The sequence below is a fragment of the Pelodiscus sinensis genome, chromosome 12 (genome assembly GCF_049634645.1).
Source record: "Pelodiscus sinensis isolate JC-2024 chromosome 12, ASM4963464v1, whole genome shotgun sequence".
Classification (NCBI taxonomy): domain Eukaryota; kingdom Metazoa; phylum Chordata; order Testudines; family Trionychidae; genus Pelodiscus; species Pelodiscus sinensis.
Window position 1 is genome coordinate 39,261,715 of NC_134722.1, and position 18,853 is coordinate 39,280,567.

Here is an 18,853-nt window from a genome sequence, read left to right on the forward strand (position 1 = left end):
TGCGGTCCCAGACAAGCTCCCGGGAGCCGCCAGCCTGGTCCCGGGAAGAGGGGGAGGGCTAGGGGGCATCGGGTGGATGGCTCGATCCGTGCCAGGTGCAGGGTCTGCTGGCTGGGTGCTGGCAGGCTTGCACCTGGCATGGGCACCGTAGCCAGCCCGTGCCCCTTTAAGGGCTCCAGGGCCGGGAGGGGGGCAGAAGAGTTTCCCTGGTGTTGGCCAGAGTGGCCACCAGGGAAACCTGGGGAGGGCTAGCCTCCCACTAGTTTGAATTAAGGGGCTACACACCCCTTAATTCGAACTAGCTAGTTCGAACTAGGCTTAATCCTCGTAAAATGAGGTTTTCCTAGTTCGAACTAAGCGCTCCGCTAGTTCGAATTAAGTTCAAACTAGCGGAGCGCTAATGTAGCGCCTATGAAAGTTAGTTCGAACTAACATCCGTTAGTTCGAACTAACTTTGTAGTGTAGACATACCCTAACAGAGTTTAAAGAGAAGCTAGATAATTTCATGGAGGTTAGGTCCATAAAAGGCTATTATATAGGGGATAGAAATGGTGTCCCTGGCCCCTGTTTGTCAGAGGCTGGAGAGGGATGGCAAGAGACAAATCGCTTGATCATTGTCTTCGGTCCACCCTCTCTGGGGCACCTGGTGCTAGCCACTGTTGGCAGAGAGGCTACTGGGCTAGATGGACCTTTGGTCTGACTCAGTACGGCCGTTCTTATGTTCTTATGACCTAAACAGATTTGACCTCACTAGAAATGAAAATGCATGGCAAAGTCTGAAGCTGCTCAAACTCCCTCTTACAAATGCACTCTACAGAGGTGTATGTAGACCATTACTAGATAAGATGCCAGTATACGGTGCACAAGAATATGCCTAGAAAAAATATGACAAGTCCAAGTGATTGTCACACAAAAAAGTGTGCTGTTAACACTCACATCCAAAACACTGGCAGGTTCCAGGTTATACTGATGGCTCCTCAGTAGCAGCTGCAGACCTTCTAAACTCAAATCAGTGTCATCCAAAGGGCCAGAAATTTCTGTTCTGAGAAGAGAGCAGGGAAATTTGCCACAGATATGGAATATAAATATTTATATAGACAATTAAACTTTGTAACTTCCCAAGGAGAAGCATATGCCCAAATTTCACCGTGGAACTCTACGGGCCTTACTCAGCCCTAGGTTATGCCAATTTGCAGGGATTAACCCCAGGAACATGACCCACCAGAATAGGGAGAAGACTATTGTGACACTAAGCAGTGGAGATGGCTGTGGGCCTTCTAAGGGGCCCATGTGTCTTGGAATATATAGATTGGTCTGTAGCACTGAAAGACTGGACTTCTATGGCATCTCTGGCAAAATTAAACCTACCCTTCGTGGAGGACATTTTGAGGGAGGAGTAGGTGATTATACCCTTCCTGCCACACCTCTGGGATAGATTCTCTCTGGATCTGAAGCTGGTACAATGCACACTTTTCTATATCAGGCTCAATTAATCTGATCCAAGAAGCTGTACTCTGGTGACTAAATGGCATTTATGGAAAGAAGCCCATTATAGAAAACGTTTTACAACACGACAGAGTGACATTACACTCCACACCTGCCCCTCCCACCTTCCCTCTGCCTGGCCCATCCTCCTCAACCCTTTTCCTTGTCTTTCCCATTTAGCTGATCCCTCTCCTAATAACCTTTTGCCTCCAAAAACATGGCACTAGCAAAAAGACATTGGCTACCATCACATTGTTCTCTTTGCTGGTGTCTTCTACTTCTTCCTCCACAGTTTGTGTCTATCCTGCCTATTTAGATTGTGCCCTCCTCAGGGCAGAGCCCCATTCTTGGTCATCCTATAGGCACCACTAAATAGAGATTTGCAAGAATAATAAGATAAGTGATGAATGATAATTAACCCTTACACAAAAGTCTCATAGAATACAAAAGAGTTGAAATCAACTGGGTTTTAGAGAAACCACTCAAAAAACCCACAAGACTTAAAAGAAAATAAGATTTTTTTGTATTCAATATTTTAACTATCCTCTAGATTTCTATATCAAGGATTTGATTTTCTATTCATTCTAAAAAATTGAGCTCTCTTCCACTGTTTTCTGTTCAATTTTATCAGACCTTTCTATAGAAAACCACATAGAAAGGGCCAGGTTTGCAGCCATTCCTGCCCTGTCTGCAGGCACCATAAAGAACCAGGTTTCTTTAAACATGGAAACCGGGTTTCCATGGGTTTTCCATAAATAAATGTTTGAACCTTTGAAAAAAAAAGGCCTGAATTATTAGTTTGTGAAAGTTTGCCCTTCTGTATACCATATAAAAGACAAGACAAATAGGCTGTAATACATTCTAATTAGGGGGAAATGAACCAAACAGATTACAAGGATGAAGAAAATTACAACAGTGAGTTGAAATAAGGGGACATTCTATATTGCAAGATAGCACATTGGCCAAATGGTATAATTAGGTTACGTACATTCTTTGTGGCAGACAAAAATACCGAGAGAAATGACAGGATAGTTCTGTCTCTAAAATATCTTCATTGTACATTTTTTCTACATTGTAGAGTAGACTCATACGTCATCAGGGTTTGAGGAGTGGGATTATACTACAATCTTTGCCAATATTTAAGAGAGTAAACGCCTTCACTAAAAACATTCTGGAGTTGCCCAAGTCTTCTCAGATTCACTCAAAACCCCTGCTCTCTTTCTTTCTTTCTGCTCTGTCTGATCAGATGTGCCAGCCAGGGCAATTCTCTCTCTGATGGTTGAACATGCTGTGTATTTACCCACATGATATCCCTGCAGCTGATATCAAACCCAAGACCCTTATGGACCATATATAGCAGCTTTTTCAAGGGAGTTTTACAGGATCTCCCCTCTGGCCGATCCAGAAAGAGATGTGCAAATGCCCTCTCAGCAGGGTGCCAGTCTCTGTGGATCCTACAGGTCCTAGTATATTAATCTGCAATGGCTCCAAGTTTCTCAGTGATCCTTTAGGGTTCAGGAAAACCCTGCATTCCTCTATTCCTGAACCTCTTGGGTTCATTAAACACACAGCTCTTTGTTCTCCATTGTCATTAACAATAGGACTTGTCACTTTTTTGTTTCAAAATGTATTTATGAATCCAGTGATTTATCATTTAAACCCTGCTTTTGAGTAGCAGTGCCTACACTTTAATTCTCTCTTCCAAATAAAAGATAAAAGACCAGTGAATAGCAGTTTCTGTTTTTGGTCCCTTGCAGGAAAGCCTTGAGCTTTAGTCAAAGATAGTCAGGAATTCAAACACTCAGACTGCTTGTGAACTTGTGCTAACCCACAAACATATTTCAAGGCAATCAGAGTCAGCGGATGATGTTATTTTCCCAAAAACATATGGGTGGTGTGCACAGTATCCAAAGGGCTAATCTGACTAATGATCTTGGGCTGACTTGTGAGAATCGACTTGTGTGCCGGAGTATGGAGAGATGTTCCTGAATATTAGAAATGTGATAGATGAGGAAATGAAAGGAGTTCAAAGTGAAGGGGGAAGAACCCACATGAGTTCACAGAACTGAAGAAGGGAGGATAAACAGAAGTTCTTTGCTAATTAAACTTTCTTCCCATGATCTAAACCTGTATCTGATGGAGGTTTCTTTTAATCTCTTATCAGACATATTCTCCAGTATGACCCAAGAGGACACTACGGTACAGCATGGTAGACCCTGTTCCATGTTCCACTGGGTTTAGCACTGTGCGCCAGCCCTTATGCCCTTTACAGCATGTAGCTTGCATAACTACAGATGTTATTAGCTGACATGAGGCTATTCAGCCACAAGCCAAACTGTGTAATTGAATTGCCACCTCTGAGGTACAAAACAAAGGGACATCTGGGATAATCCTGAGCCCATCAAACTGGACAGCTGGCAGTGAATACTGAGCTGTTTGAGTTCTCTCACGATGTGCAATGCAGTTGCGTGTGCACAGCTGCTGTCCTCCCCTCACCTGTCTAGAAGTGCCCTTCTGCCTCTTCTTTCGGGTTGCTGTGAACTTGCAGACTGTGGCGCCCCGCAGCTCCCTTTGCCTTCTAAAACAGACTGAACCATTGCAACTGGTAACACAGGGGGTTCAGCACAGGCACTACAGCCAGGCAGTGGGACATCTGGCTCAGATGTGGCTTTCACTCCAGGACTAACTGGTTCTTCCTTGATCAGCATGTGGCATTTTTCCCTGAACCAAAGAAAAATTTCAGCACCACACTCTCACGTATGAGCACCAAGGGTGTTGCTATTCGCATGAATGGGAAGGGTAGTTTCTGGTTTTAATCCAGCTCCCATACAGTGTTTATGTCACCCCCACCCTCCACTGTGTGGACACATTAACTCTGTCTATATCCAAGTTTATATTTTAATTTTGGGCCTATTGAAGTCAATGGAAAGACTCCCATTGACTTCAGTGGGTTTTGGAATAAGGATCAGCTTTTCTCAGAGATTTTTCCTCCTTGTGTATGCACATGGTCTCTTCTTATTTCCTCTACCAGGAGAAAATGGGGGTGGCCTCTTTTAATCAGCAAGAGCTGTCAAAGGCACAAGCATATGCATCACGTGCTGTGGCAGAAGGAAAACACCAACTGGGGAGTCTTAGATTTCAATTGTCAGATCAAGGAAAAGGCACTGGTATTTCATTTAACCTCACACACATATGGGGAATACTAATGGAATACTACCACTTTGGTGGTCCTAACCAAGGCTGCCATCCTGGCCATGCAACTCTGTGAGACTGCATGCTTTACATTTCACTTCTGTCTAAGGGTGTGTCTAGACTACAGTGTTTTTTTTTTAAAGTGGGGTTTTTTTCGAAAAAAACTTCCCCTGTGTCTAGACTGCTGCTGCATTCTTTTGAAAGTAAATCGAAAGAATGCAGCAATTTTTTCAACTGTGGAAAACCTTGTTTTACAAGGAAGAACGCCTTTTTTCGAAAGTGCTCTTTCGAAAAAAGGCGCTATGTAATGCAAACTGTGCTTTTTTTGGAAAAAGAGAATCCAGACTGCCTGGGTGCTCTCTTTCAAAAAAGTGGCTTGCTTTTTCAAAAGTACTGGTTGTAGTCTAGACACTCTTTTTCGAAAGAGGCTTTCAGTCTAGATGTAGCCTCAAATACTGAGAGCACACCGCTAACAGGATTAAAGGATGATTCTGGAGCCTGCTGCTTTATTATTACTGTATTAACCTCCCATCTGAAATGCTCTTGAAATTGTGTGTTACCTACAAGCGAGATCAAAATGCAGAATATTTCCTGGAGATGTAGGACCAACTAGAAGGAATTATTGGTTCATGTTGCAAGAGAAGGTCATTAACACCAACTCAAGGGAGTGTCCTGGGAGTCTTCTGGGAGTGACCTGCATTAAGGTTATTATATATTAATTATTATTATTATTATTATCAGGGCTCAACAAATACACTCGCCCGCTCACCCGTGGCGAGTAGATTTTGCCAGGCGGCGAGTGCAGGGGTGGACTGGCCCAGTGGGCCGTTGTGACAGGCTGGCCAAAGCCCGCACTACGGGCGGCGCAGCCCCATCCGATCCGTCAGCCAGGCGGAGGAGCAGAGCACTGCCGGGGAGGGGGAACTGCGGCGATTCTCAGCGCCGGGCTGCCCGCGTGCAGCTGCGGCGCGAGGAGGTGGGGCGCCAGCAGACGATTGTAAAGGCGATGATTTTAGCTCAGCTCTGGCCGCGTGTCCCTGGCAGCTGGCTGCGGTGTGCGGCGCAGCCAGGCCCCGCCCTGCTGGCTCCAGGCCTGCCATGGCCCCAGCCCCTTCGCCGGCGAGAGACTGCTCCCGGCCGACCGCCCAACTCACTGCACCTGCCCCGCACCCCATCTGGCTCCCGCCGCCCATTCCCCACGTTGACCCTCCACCCTGGATCCCCTGCTCTCCCTCTGGCCCTGCGCCGCCCTTGCACCCTGCACCCTGCTCCCCCCAGCTCTGTGCTGCCTGTTCTCTGCACGGCCCTTAGACCCCGATCCCTCTGCCCCTCCCATTCCCCGCGTCCCGTTCCCCGTGCCTCCACCGCACCCCGCACACTGCTCCACCCCCCCATCCCTGCGTCCCTCTGGCTCTGTGCCTTCCGTTCCCCGCGCCACCCCTGTCCCCTCCTCCCCCTGCTGTTCCCTGCACCCCTCTGGCTCTGAGCTGTCCCTGCACCCTGTTTCCCCTGTGGGTCGGGAGTGAGGGGTGCTTGTCCACAGGGAGGGACTGGACAGGGAAGGGAAAAGGCTGCTGTGATCCAGCAGCAGGTGAAAGGGGGAGTTCACTTGAAGTGCCTTTGCCTTTATGGAAAAAAATGAATGAAAATGCTATTTGTTATTTATAGGGCTAAAATGCTGGGACAAAAATGAAAACAAACAAAAAAAGTTGCAAAATGCAAACATGTAAAAGAAAACAAAAAAAGGGGGGGGGAATGTTTTGCTTGGGGCAGCAAAAAACCTAGAGCTGTCCCTGGTGGAGGGGAAGGAGCTGGGCTGGGCTGTGGGGAGAGGAGGGGAGGGGGAAAATATGGGGAAGGGGCTTGTGCTAAGGGGAGGAGAGGGGAGGAGGTTAGGAAAAGAAGAAGAAGAAAGGGGAAGGCACCAAGGGACAGGGGTGCAGGAGAGACAAATCCCAGAGGGCCAAGTGGAGACAATGAGGAAAAGGGCAGGAGGGGAGAGGTGTCAGTGGGAGGGGGGGGGGAACAGGGTGATGCTGGGAGAGGAGAGGGTAAGGGCACTGGGGGCTAGAGGGGAGAGGGGAAAGTGCTGGGAGAAGGCTTGAAAGAAGGGGTGGGCATGAGGAAGGTGGAGATGGAGCAATGCATGTGTGAGGGCACAGGATCATGAGGGGAATGAGGGAAGATGGTTGTGAGGGGGTGGGTATCAGGGAAAAAGAGGGCAAAGAGGGCAGGGGTAGTGAGGGAAGGGGGAGGCATCAGGAGGGTGCAGGTGCCAGGAGATTCTGGGGGTGAAGCAGAAGGGCAAGCACCTGCAGGGGATGAACCAGCACCAGAGGAGAGAGGCAGGGCAGGTGTAGAGGGAGGTGTTAGGAGAGGGGATGAGGAGGGGTAGCTCACATGATCAAAGTGGGGCTACTGGAGGAGTAGGCACAGGAGGGAGAGAAGGGCTGGTGGAGGGGGGCAGGTCTCAGGAAGGCTGAGGGCAATGGGAAGGGCAAGAGTCAGGACAGCAGAGGAGAGTGAGGGGCTGGGGGGCAGCAGGCACCAGGGGAGCTGATGGAGCAAGGGGAGGAGACATGGCAGCAGAGAGAAAAGGTAGACATTTATAAGATATGTATTAATAACTTGGGTGATATTTATTAAGAACATATTAGTAACTACTGTTCTTATTCTTATTAGGAATTTATGCCATTAAAAACACTTTTTGTGGGGGAGGGTGGCGAGTCCCTTTTTTGTCTGGTGAGTAGGGTTTTCCATAATTTGTCGAGCCCTGATTATTATTAATAGTAATAGTAATAATAATAATAATAATAATAATAATAATAATTATATTGGACCAGATTTTCTGATGGCATAATTCCATTCACTTCAACAATGTATCCCGTCAGATATCTTACACATGTGAAAAAGGTGACATCCATATGATACATCTATTTTACATGCTCCTTGGACCACCTCACCTGCACTCTGAGCACTATTCCACACCTCAGCATTCAATGTAACACTCCAGTCTGCTGGGGAATTTCAAGCTGCAGCCCTGCTTATTTAAATTAACCTGCCAGAGAAATATTTCCCTCTTTTTCCTATTGTGTAGCTTCCTCCTGTCTAACCCGTTTGAGGCCCAGGATATGGGCAAGTTTGGACACAGCCCAGAGACAGGATTTCTACAAGTAAAATTGTTACACTGGCTTTGTTTATTATTTGCAGCCATGTAGGATTAGAAACAGAAGCTTAGGTTTTCAGAACTGACTGAAGGATTGAAACACCCATTCTCATTAAAATTATAGCTGATTTGAAAGTCTCAGACTGAAGTATTATCCCATTGGAAAGAGAAGATTTATCCTTTTCCAATGGAACCAGGCTTCAATTCTAGCCATAAAAAAGATCTAAGCCATTAGACTTTAAAATAAAATAGTGACATCTTTATGTGTAAAAAACTACTATGTGTTTTTAGAAGTTTTGTATGATCCCCAGAGCAGCTGAACCCAAAGTAACTAAGGCAATTAACTCTATAGGCAGAGTGATACAAAAACAATCACAGATAAAAAGCGATCAGACTTCACAACTTGTTGCTGTAACACATGTAGTATATACAACATATGTGATGGGGTATGATATTACAAAGACTTCCTCAGCACAAATCTGGGATCACCAGAACTCATGAATGGCAAGCACCTATCAAAAGCTCATGCTGATAAAATCTTTATCATGCACCACAACATCATTCATTCATCATATCTGTCTTGTTATGAGACTTCTCTCCAGTGAGCTGATTTTATATATGTAAATAGCTCATTAACAAAGTGTCAGTAGATGGCGCTCAAGAATAAGCAGCATTGTTATACGCTGAAAATTATTTTTAGAGAGTAGATCTTCCCCATAGAACTAACCATGTCTCTAACTAATTTTATGGATGGTGAAATTTCAATCAGCATCTACAGGTCTTTTCCAGAGAGTAGCTGCCCTGCCTGTTAGCTAGAGAGACTGACTGCATACCTTTCAACAGTCCAGGCACACTGCATGGCCATAATTATAGGTTATAACGTTATCACTAACCCTAAAGCCTCTGAGTATCTAAAATGGCCAATAGGAAAAGATAAGCTATCTATTCTAACTCTGAAATAGCTCTGTGTATTTGGTTACTGTAGCTTTCTGGAATCTTTGCACATTGACCTAAAAGTTCAAGAGCACTTACGGCAGTCTTCTCTATTCCTGATTATAAGGAAGATATTCCGTTTGATTTTAGTGCTTCCTAACCAAAACCAAAAGGAAGATCTTGCTTTCTTTTTCTCTCTCAAAATAAAACCTACAAAACCAGACATCTTAAGCCTAGACATCGTATTTTGCTGTAGTTATTCATGACCTTGAACAGATCTCTAAGGGTACGTCTACACTACATGCCTCTGTCGGCAGAGGCATGTAGATTTGTTTGTTCAGCAAAGGTAAATGAAGCCGTGATTTAAATGATCGCGGCTTCATTTACATTTACATGGCTGCCGCGCTGAGCCGACAAACAGCTGATCAGCTGTTTGTCGGCTCGCCGCTAGTCTGGATGTTCCCCCTGTCGACATCAAAGCCCTTTGTCGGCAGCCCCAGTAAACCTCATCCCACGAGGAATAACGGGGCTGCCGACAAAGGGCTTTGATGTTGACAGGGGGAACGTCCAGACTAGCGGCGAGCCGACAAACAGCTGATCAGCTGTTTGTCGGCTCAGCGCGGCAGCCATGTAAATGTAAATGAAGCCGCAATCATTTAAATCGCGGCTTCATTTGCCTTTGCCTACAACCCTAATCTACATGCCTCTGCCAACAGAGGCATGTAGTCTAGACACAGCCTAAGAGTGTGTCTACACTGCAGGGCTTAACTTGAAATAAGCTACAGAAATTGAGCTACGTCAATTATGTACCTATTTCAAAGTCGCTTATTTAAAAATTGGGAGCATCTACACAGCTCTTATTTCGAAATAGAGCACTCTTCCTCCGACTTCCATTACTCCTTGTACAATGAGGGTTACAGGAGTCAGAGTAAGAAGTCCTTCAGCTTGACTGTATTTTGACATTATGTCAAAATAACTGCTTGCTGTGTAGACGCAGACTAAGTTATTTCAAAATAATGTCGCTGCGTAGACGTACCCTAAGAGTGTCTCCACATTCTGAGCTGGGGTTTGTAATTGTCAGATGAAGGCAACATACCCATGCCAGTTCTCATGGAACTAGTGTTCTAAAAAAAAAGAACAGCAACAGTTGTGAGAGTGGCAAGAGGGGCTAGCTATCAGAGTATGTCAGGCATCTTGGATGGGTATATACTGGCGTAGCTTCCCCATGCTACAGCTAATGATGCCATGGCTAGCACCCTTGATAGTATAGGTATGTCTCCCTGAGCTTGGAATTACACCCATAGTGCAATGTACAGACTAGGGATATGAACATGTACCCATTTACATGATTAACTGATGAGCTTGGGTTTGTTGGTTAATCCTAACGGTTACCTGCAGCTCCCCTTCCCCACACTGTCTCTGTATCGGGGGGAGGGGCAGGAGGTGGGAGCCAATGTACGTGGGGACTGCTGCCTCTGTATCGGGGGGAGGTGGTAGGGGTGGGGACACAGGCAGGGGAGCCAGCTGCAGAACCACCTGGTCCCTCCCCCCGCTGCCTCCCACAGAGGCAGCAGCAGGGCGGGGGGTGAGGAGGCAGGGAAGAGTAAGGAGCCAGCTTAAAAGCCAGTTCCCCACAAGCACCAGATCCCACCTACCCCCCCTTCCCCGCCACACCATGTGTAAACATGTAACCACTGCACATTTCAGCGGTTACAGGTTTACAAAAATAAATGCATATCATATCCCTTGTACAGACACACTCGTAGTTAATAATCACAATAACGTTCTTTACCTGTCACCCTCCGGAGGAGACTGAAGCGACACAACATTAGGTGGTGATGCTTCAGTCACATCTGATATGACTGGCCCTCCAGCAAGAGCAGGACTGGTTAAGCATGAGGTAGGTTCTGTAGCTGGCTGGAAAAGAAAATACAAAATGATCAGTTTTGCGATGCACCAGGAAGAATTAAGAAGTCTGTTATGTTAGTTCTACACTGGCTCATCAAGGGACAAAGATGGCTTACTTACTTGCAATGACAATTTTGGCTCATCCCCACCCAATGCCGGGAACTTTCACAATTGCCTTGGGGAACCCAGCAGCTCAGGACAGAATGGGGCATTTTGATCTCCCAGAGCATCCCGCTGAGGCGGGACAGCTACACCACTCCTCCTACAGGGAGGAGTCCTAGTCCTTATTACCCTGCAGAGTCCCATTGCATGCAATGTTTGGTACTGAGCACTATGTCTGGTAGTAACAGTTTGCAGGATTGGGCTCTCTGGGCAAATCCTGCTTCTGTCACTCACAAGAGCAATTCTCTGGCAGTCAATGAGGTAATTGGTGGAACTACTCACATGAGAAATGTGCACAAGGCATAGTAATCACCTCAAACCCCTCTCCCACCCACACACCTACTACAATGCATCTATAAAATAACAATCCAATTAGAATGACAGCTCCAGCAGGATTTTAATGTAGACAGAATATGATTACCCACATTTATATTTTCCCAAGGCCTTCCTCATGGCTGAAGGATCTATGAGACCTTTAAATCTCTGGAAGCAGTCAGGACCTTATTTTTATGTCTCAGATGAAAGACCAACAACTCAGCATAACCCTCTTTCTCTGTAGTTATGTATAGTCTCTGCTTACTGTGCCCATTGCCTGGAAATTCATCTTGTCTAAACAAATATAATCTATGGCAGCCATGCTGGACACGGTAACCAAAACAATAACTGGTTACATAGTTATGAAGCTATGGATCCTGAAGATCTGTTGTCTTCTCACTTGGACAGGAAGCCTCAGTTTCTAGTTGCTCTATGAACTGCTCCTGCCCTGGGGCTTCAGGGTCCTAATCTGGAAAGCTAGGAAGAGGCTACCGGCTCCATATTAATATGGAGGGTTGTTTTGGGTAGGATTTTTATATTAGAGCCCAGGAATGGGATATTGGGACTCGTGCTCCTTAGAAATCTGGAGTGGCACCTCCTCTCTACTCCGGCCAGAGCCCCTTTGCACTCTCATCCAGCCAGGGAACAGCCGGGAAGGGCAGCCAGAGAGTGCGATGGGCACTCTTTCACTGCAGAGTAGTAAAGAGTCAGATCAATAAAATGTAACTTCGCAAATCTCTCCACTAATGTCACATTGGCAAAACTTGTATTCTCACTGAAGAGAGTTACCTATGCAACCAGTCCATGCACAGAAATGTCACATTTTCCACAATGGATAAGGACAAACCATGACAAAAAGAAAGACTGAAACAAAGGTCCATGTTTAGAAACAAACCTACCGACTGAATGAAATAGGAATCGTGAAGGGGGTCCACAGACAAATGTCGGCTGAACTTCGATACTTGAGGAGCGGAATTTCCATCATCTAGCATCAGAGGTCTGTGGCGAGAAGGAGAAATAATATTTTATCTCAGCCTTGTATTAACTGTCTGTCACCTAAGTACAAATGCCAGAAACATTTGACTCAATGGTTGGCAGCAATTGGAAGCTTCTCCATGTTCATGTCTTATTTTCTTCTGCTGTCAGGTGCTTCCCTGTCTTGTGTCATGGACAGTGAAGTGAAATGATAATGTTATGTAATGTAGTTTTGGATAGATCACCAAGCACAGGGGACCTTTCATGTCCATACAGAGGGGACAGAACCTTGGTTTTCCAGATCGAATCTGAATGATCACATAGGATAAATAATTCAGAACTTTATTTATATTTCCCAGAAGACAGAAAATTTGAAACAATCCTGCCATTTCCAGGGAGCTCTAGGTATATCATATCTGAGGCTTGGACCACCAAACCATCCATCCCATTTATTTTACTTTGCACAGGCTGCAAATCTATTATTTTAATAATTTGAATTAGGAAACCTATTAACTCAGCAACATTGTTAAAGGGAAGTTCATTCTTAGTGAAGGCCCTGGCAAGCTACCAGGTTCCAGTGAGAGCCAAGCATCCGATCAAACCTTCAAGAGCACTTTTGCCTTCTTACCAGAGGTTTGAAAAGAAAATCTTTTCTCCCATTAAGCTTTGTGTGAATTTCTGTTACTTGCCCATTAGATCTAGTTATCTTGTCTAAATTCTGAGCTCAGTTTTGGAATCTCACCCTGATTCTGTCCAGACATACAACATAACCCAAGTATTTCAATAAGCCAAATTTCAGTTCACTTAGACTGAAGCCTAAATTCCACTGCAGTCACATCAGTGCTCCATATGTATTCTACATAGAAATAAGATATTTATTAATTAATGGAATAGAGAAAATGAATAGAATCTATGGGAATGCTTCTTTCCAGAAAAATTACAATGTTTTCTGAGTGTGCTGCATTGTATATTTTAAGAAAGAATTTTCATAAAGCACTGTACATTATCCAGGAAAATAATTTCATGGTGCCTCTTCAATGGTTCAGCTTGCCAGGTTATGCTGTATATTGCCTGTTAAAGATATTAGCACAAAGGGAACATTTTGAACTGCCCTGGCTTCTTGGAGATGACTGCGGTATTTTGGAGAGCCCCATCTTCAGTGAATCTTCCATTGCATATGCTGCACAGTCGCTAGGCCCCTTACTACAGATGGCCCTTGTGAACGATTTCAAAAGTGACAAGTGGTGATGGATATCTCTGTTCGCAAGGGGAGGGGGAAATGAAATACCTTAAAGGAGCTTGATTAGTACAAAGTGCTGAGCATCCATCAAAGTGCTGAGCCCCCATGTGAAAATCAATTCCCTTCATGGGGTCTCAAGCTGGGACCTTAAAAACTGAAGCAACCAAAACCTTTTGAAAATTTTGGCCACAATTGATCTTTCTTGGTGTTCCAAGGTTTAGTCCTTCCTTAGGCATAAATATCGCTAGAAACGCCATGCTTTGCTCCTGGCTTAACTCATATCTGCAGCTCTTGCTCTGGCTCACACAAAGACTGCAGCAGGAGGGTCCTGCTTCAATTCAAACATTCATGCTTTCTTTTCATTGGCTTTCCTGACGTCCTGCCAACACTTCCTGGAGACTCTTACAGACCTATTGTCTCTGGGTTCAACCCTTACAGGCAATTTAGTTAACTGAATAGCTGGGATGCTCAGCAAAAGGTAGTACCTCTCCCTTTTGTCACATCTGGGCACTAAGATAATTGCCTTCATCACCATAGTATTTGAGCACCCCACAATGATTTAGCCTCACATTATGCCTGTGAAATGGGGAACCATCATCCTCATTTTGCAGCTGGGGAACTAACACATAGAGAAATTATGTAACTTGCTTATGGCAGAGCAAGGAACCTATTAGCCTAATCCCAAGGCCACCCACCCGTCCTCCCCTAAAAGCCTCTGTACTTTTCTTTAAATTGTAAGTGCCATAGGGCAGTGAATGTCTTTTTTCTGTCTGGTATGGAGTTGGCCACACTGCCAGTGCTTGCTAATACTAACAAATAACACACAAGGAAAAGGACAGTGGGCAACTGGAAGTCTGAGTAGAAAGACTTCTCAGGCGGATTCCTGTTGTTTTACTCTATGAAAAAAACAATGGGGGATGTTTTGAATAGGCATACAGGAAAGTGACTATTTCAGGAAGCACATTATTTTAAATAAAGCAGACAAGCACATTAATCTCCTTGAAAAACAGAACCTGATGCTGAATGGCAGACAGCTGAGCCTGCAAGGGGTCACTAATCCTCTTAACAATAAACTGGCCTGTAGGTCTCACTTTAGAGGTTAGCCCATTCTTTCTGCATCCTCTTGTTAGGACATTTCTCCACCATTGCTAATATTTAAAACAAACAGAACAAAACCAAACAGAACCCAACACTTGCCTGGCTTCTCCCTCTTGTTTTATAGAGAAATTGGCTCTAGTTCTCCTACTTCAGCAGATTGGTTAGTTGGGTACTCTAGTTCAGGAACACAGGAAGCCTATAGGGTTACACCCATTACATCTAGCATAACAAGTGTGTTTTTATCTTAGTCTATTTCCATGCACCATCTAAACTTTGTAAGTTTTGTAAATAAAAGTATTTTCAAACCAGAGAGACTACCATCTTCTAGAGCAGGGCTACTTATCACGCAGACCATTTGGGTTTACATGGGGCTCAACACACAACCCGTGGGTGGGACTCTTTGAACATGCTCCACAACAGTGAGGCATCTCCCAGGCGGGGTGAGCACTGAAAGACGCAAGCGGACAGACTGGCTGGAACATATGGGTATAGGGCTTTGGCGTTTCTAGCCCCCCAGGGAAGAGGTGCCAGGATCGCCAGGACATTGTGGGAAGTGCTTTGTATTCATGCCCGCCAGTGTGAAAGAAGCTATTTCCATATATATTTGCATGTATATGTAACCACACTTAAGTTGCAGTCCTCAATATGTGCTGTGAGTATCATTGTGGCCCCCAGGGCTTCCAAAGTTGAGTAGCCCTGTTCTAGAGGTTATGGTCAGTGCCTGTCTCTAACAACGAGATAGCGTCTGTGCTTCACCTAGGCTTGGTGCAGAATATGCCATTAGCTTGCAGAGCTGAAGAAGAGCTCTGTGCAAGTTAGATAGCAGGTCTCTTCCAACAAGAGAAGTTGGTCCAATAAAAGACATTACCTCACTCGCTTTGTCTCTCTGGGCCAACATGCCCACAACCACACTGCACACAACATGGAAATAGGAAGACAGTGCTTATCTCAGGGCTCAATATTTTATTGATTCTAAGGCAGATTCCATGACACTACTACAGCTAACTGCAGCTCGAACCCTGAATCGGCTAGATGGCCTGAGTACCTGAGCTACACTGGCAGGACTGTGCAGCAATAGCAGTAGCTGTCCAATGCTTACACCTACATTGACAGCCATTCCGGGGCCTGCCTTGTTCCTAGACTTGCCCCACCACTGTTCCTACTGTGTTCTCAGTCCTGCAGCTGTCTTGCTCCTGCTCAGCAACAGCCTGGCTCCCCCGCTTGGGGTATGTCTACACTACCCTCCTAGTTCAAACTAGGAGGGTAATGTAGGCATACCGCACTTGCAAATGAAGCCCGGGATTTGAATTTCCCGGGCTTCATTTGCATAAGCGGGGAGCCGCCATTTTTAAATCCCCGCTTGTTCGAACCCCGTGTAGCGCGGCTACACGGGGCTCGAACTAGGTAGTTCGGACTAGAATTCCTATTCCGAACTACCGGTACACCTCGTTCCTCTTTCTAGTTGTAGAAGCCGTATCTGTAACTTAAATGCAACCTGAAATATTTGATATGCGTGCAAGTTCAGTGGCCTTATTTTAATTAATTGACTATTTTAGTTAGATGGAGGCCAATCCTGCTCCACTGATGTCAATAGGAAAATGTCCATTGGCTTCAAAGGCAGCCAGATCAGGCCCTCCATTAGTTAGGCTGTCCCTCTTTCAAATAAAAGTCAGAGCAAGCTGACATGGTGATTCTCTAAAGGCCACTGAATGAGGAGTGTCAGCAGGTCTGACTCAGCAGTTCTGCCCCATTCATTTGTTATCATCACGGTGCCTGAGTCAGGTGACTTCCCACCCCACTCTGAGCTGAGCTGGTGTTTTTAATGAAATGTGAGCATTATCTCGTTGTGTGTGTGTGTGCATGCCACACAAGGGTACATACAGTTTTCTCTTTATCCCAGCGCCGTTGGGGTTTGATTGGAGCTGGCCAAACAGAAAATGAATCAGCTGTTAGGGGAGATCAAAATCAGGTGTTAATCAGCAGTGGTTCAGCAGTCCATACTCCAGAGCACCTTTCATATTATGTACATCCCTCCACCCTACTTTACCATGGGATTTTCCAGGTTATAGAATCATAGAAATGGTGAGGTGGAAGAGTCCTGTGTGAAGTAGGACCAAGCAGACCAGCCCTGGCAGGTGTTTGTCAAACTCTTTCTCTATAATCTCCAGTGATGGAGACTCCACAGCTTCCTTGAAAGCCTATTCCAGAACTGAAACTACCCCTAGAATTACAAGGAGTTTTCTAGAATGGGGTAGAGTATTCAAATCAGATTGTATCAAGTGACTCAGCCTGAAAAGGTACAGGAACAGCTTGCATACTTAAAACTCATGAATATTTCTGTGCATGGAACAGTGCACCTTCTTTCCACCCATACGGCCCAATGTGCATGCACAGGACTAGCTAGCTTACCACATGCATAAGTAGTCCCCATTTACATGCCACCACACAATATGGGCTTTGTGGAGCTGCCCCTCCCCCAGAGAAGCTCCATGAGGAATTCATACATTTTTAAGGCCAAAAGGGACCACTGTGATTATCCCGTCTGATCTCCTCAGAAACACAGAACCTTGAATTTCACCCAGTATTACCCTCAACCAGCCCAATAACTCTGGAGGCTGAATGGCTCTATAAGCAGCCACTCAAACACGTCTCCATGCAATGGGCCAGTTTTGCTGTCCAGCATGTCAGAAGGGCAACTGATTGGTGCCTCAGAAATCACACAGAGAGACTTCAACTGTGCCTGCATACACAAAGGATGCAGCTTTGCACCTTTTCACAGCCTTTCCACTGAGGCCCCTAGAATAGGGCTTAATCTGAGCCTGAATGCTTTGAAATCTAAGGGAAAACATGACCTTCCCTGTCTCAGTGTGCAGACAACCTCATGTGAGCCACTCCACAGAAAGGCTGTGGCAGTTAACTGAAAAGTCTGAGAAGGACAAGCACAGTGTTGCGGTGCAGTGCCTACTGGTAAAAACGAGAAAGTTCTGCCTGCCTAAGGAGATAACATTGCTGCAAAATCTGTAATGTTCCCTGTTCTTAGTAGTGACTTCAGCAGGGACAGACTCCAGGGTCTTATTCTTCAGGCTTTGCTCCCCTTGGTGAGAGCTGCCTCACTCACTAGCTTCAGCAGCACAGCTCGTGTGCGAAGATTCACAAATGAGAGGCAGGTTGGACAACCTAGAGCAGGGCTACTCAACTCTGGAAGCCACGAGGGTCACAACGATACTCACAGCACATGCAGAGGGCCGTAACTTAAGTGTGGTTGTATATACATGCAACTATATATGCAAATATATGCAAACAGCTTCTTTCACACTGATGGGAATGAATACAGAGCACTTCCCATAATGCCCCAGCGCTCCCGGCACCTCCTCCCTGGGGGCTAAAAATGCCAAAACCCTGTACCTGTCTGTTCCAGCCAACCCGTCTGCTTGAGTCTTTCAGTGCTCACCCCACCTGGGAGACGCCTTGCCGCTGTGAAGCGTGTTCCCAGTGGAGGCCATGTTAAAAGGCCTTCCACTCACAAGCCATGTGTTGAACCCCACATAAACCCAAACCGCACTGTGGGCTGCAAACAAATGGGCTGTGTGCTGCAGGCTGTGTGTTGAGTAGCCCTGTCCTAGAGAATGTACAGGCTTTGTGACAATTTTACTGCAAATGCACACAGAGCTAGGGAGAAAACTGGGCAAGGCCAAAAGTATGTAGTCAACACCCATAGCCCAAGGTATTACTGATGAGGACTATCCATACAAAATGGAAAACGCATAAAATGCTCCATTTTCTTCTCATTGAAACCAATGAGAGCTTTGCACTGATTTCAACGTAAGCAGTATCAGGCTCAAAATGCCCATCACTCACCTACACACATTGTGTCCTAAAGTCACAGGGATCAATAAGAAGAAATACAAATTGATCTGCTTAAGGATTTTACCTTTCTTTATACATGAGCACAGAGCTAGATGCTGAGTTTAAACTTCCATACTTTCCTGGGGCTGCCCTGCTGTAAAAGCAGATAAAGGAAAGGCAATACAATTCTCCACCTGTCATGCAGAGCTCCTATTTGCACCCAGAAGAACCATGCACAATGCAATTAGGAAAGGGGGAAAATACATACACAGTAATGACAGTATGTGTGCAATGACAGTAATTTTTTATATTAAAAAATATAATGTAGGATCTGGACTGGAACAGGAGATTGAACTACATTTATCTGATAGTCTGTGTAACACAATTCAATACTTTACAGGGGTCTGAGCTGAGCTGGTCTGATCGCTACCTTGTGGATCACTTTCTGTTGCTGAGAATGATTCTGCCTGAGAGATACAATTTCCCGCCACAGGACTTCATTTTGCCTGAAAGGGAAACAGAAACATCCCCTG

At 45.4% G+C, this 18,853-nt stretch overlaps 1 protein-coding gene across 6 annotated transcripts in view; it reads right to left on the minus strand.

The window, feature by feature from the left end:
- The window catches only part of FBXL8 (F-box and leucine rich repeat protein 8), an 84,213-nt gene that overhangs the window by 23,073 nt on the left and 42,287 nt on the right, over positions 1-18,853 (minus strand). For 4 of the 6 annotated variants that reach the window (XM_075940347.1, XM_025183568.2, XM_025183567.2 and 1 more), the window contains exons 5-10: positions 18,751-18,826; positions 16,356-16,420; positions 12,061-12,160; positions 10,569-10,693; positions 3,982-4,206; positions 937-1,042 (exon numbers count right to left, since the gene is read on the minus strand). In XM_075940347.1, the coding sequence (XP_075796462.1) occupies positions 937-1,042; positions 3,982-4,206; positions 10,569-10,693; positions 12,061-12,160; positions 16,356-16,420; positions 18,751-18,826 (697 nt within the window). The remainder of the gene's footprint in view (positions 1-936; positions 1,043-3,981; positions 4,207-10,568; positions 10,694-12,060; positions 12,161-16,355; positions 16,421-18,750; positions 18,827-18,853) is intronic. The other 2 variants (XM_075940352.1, XM_075940353.1) reach the window with 2 other exon arrangements.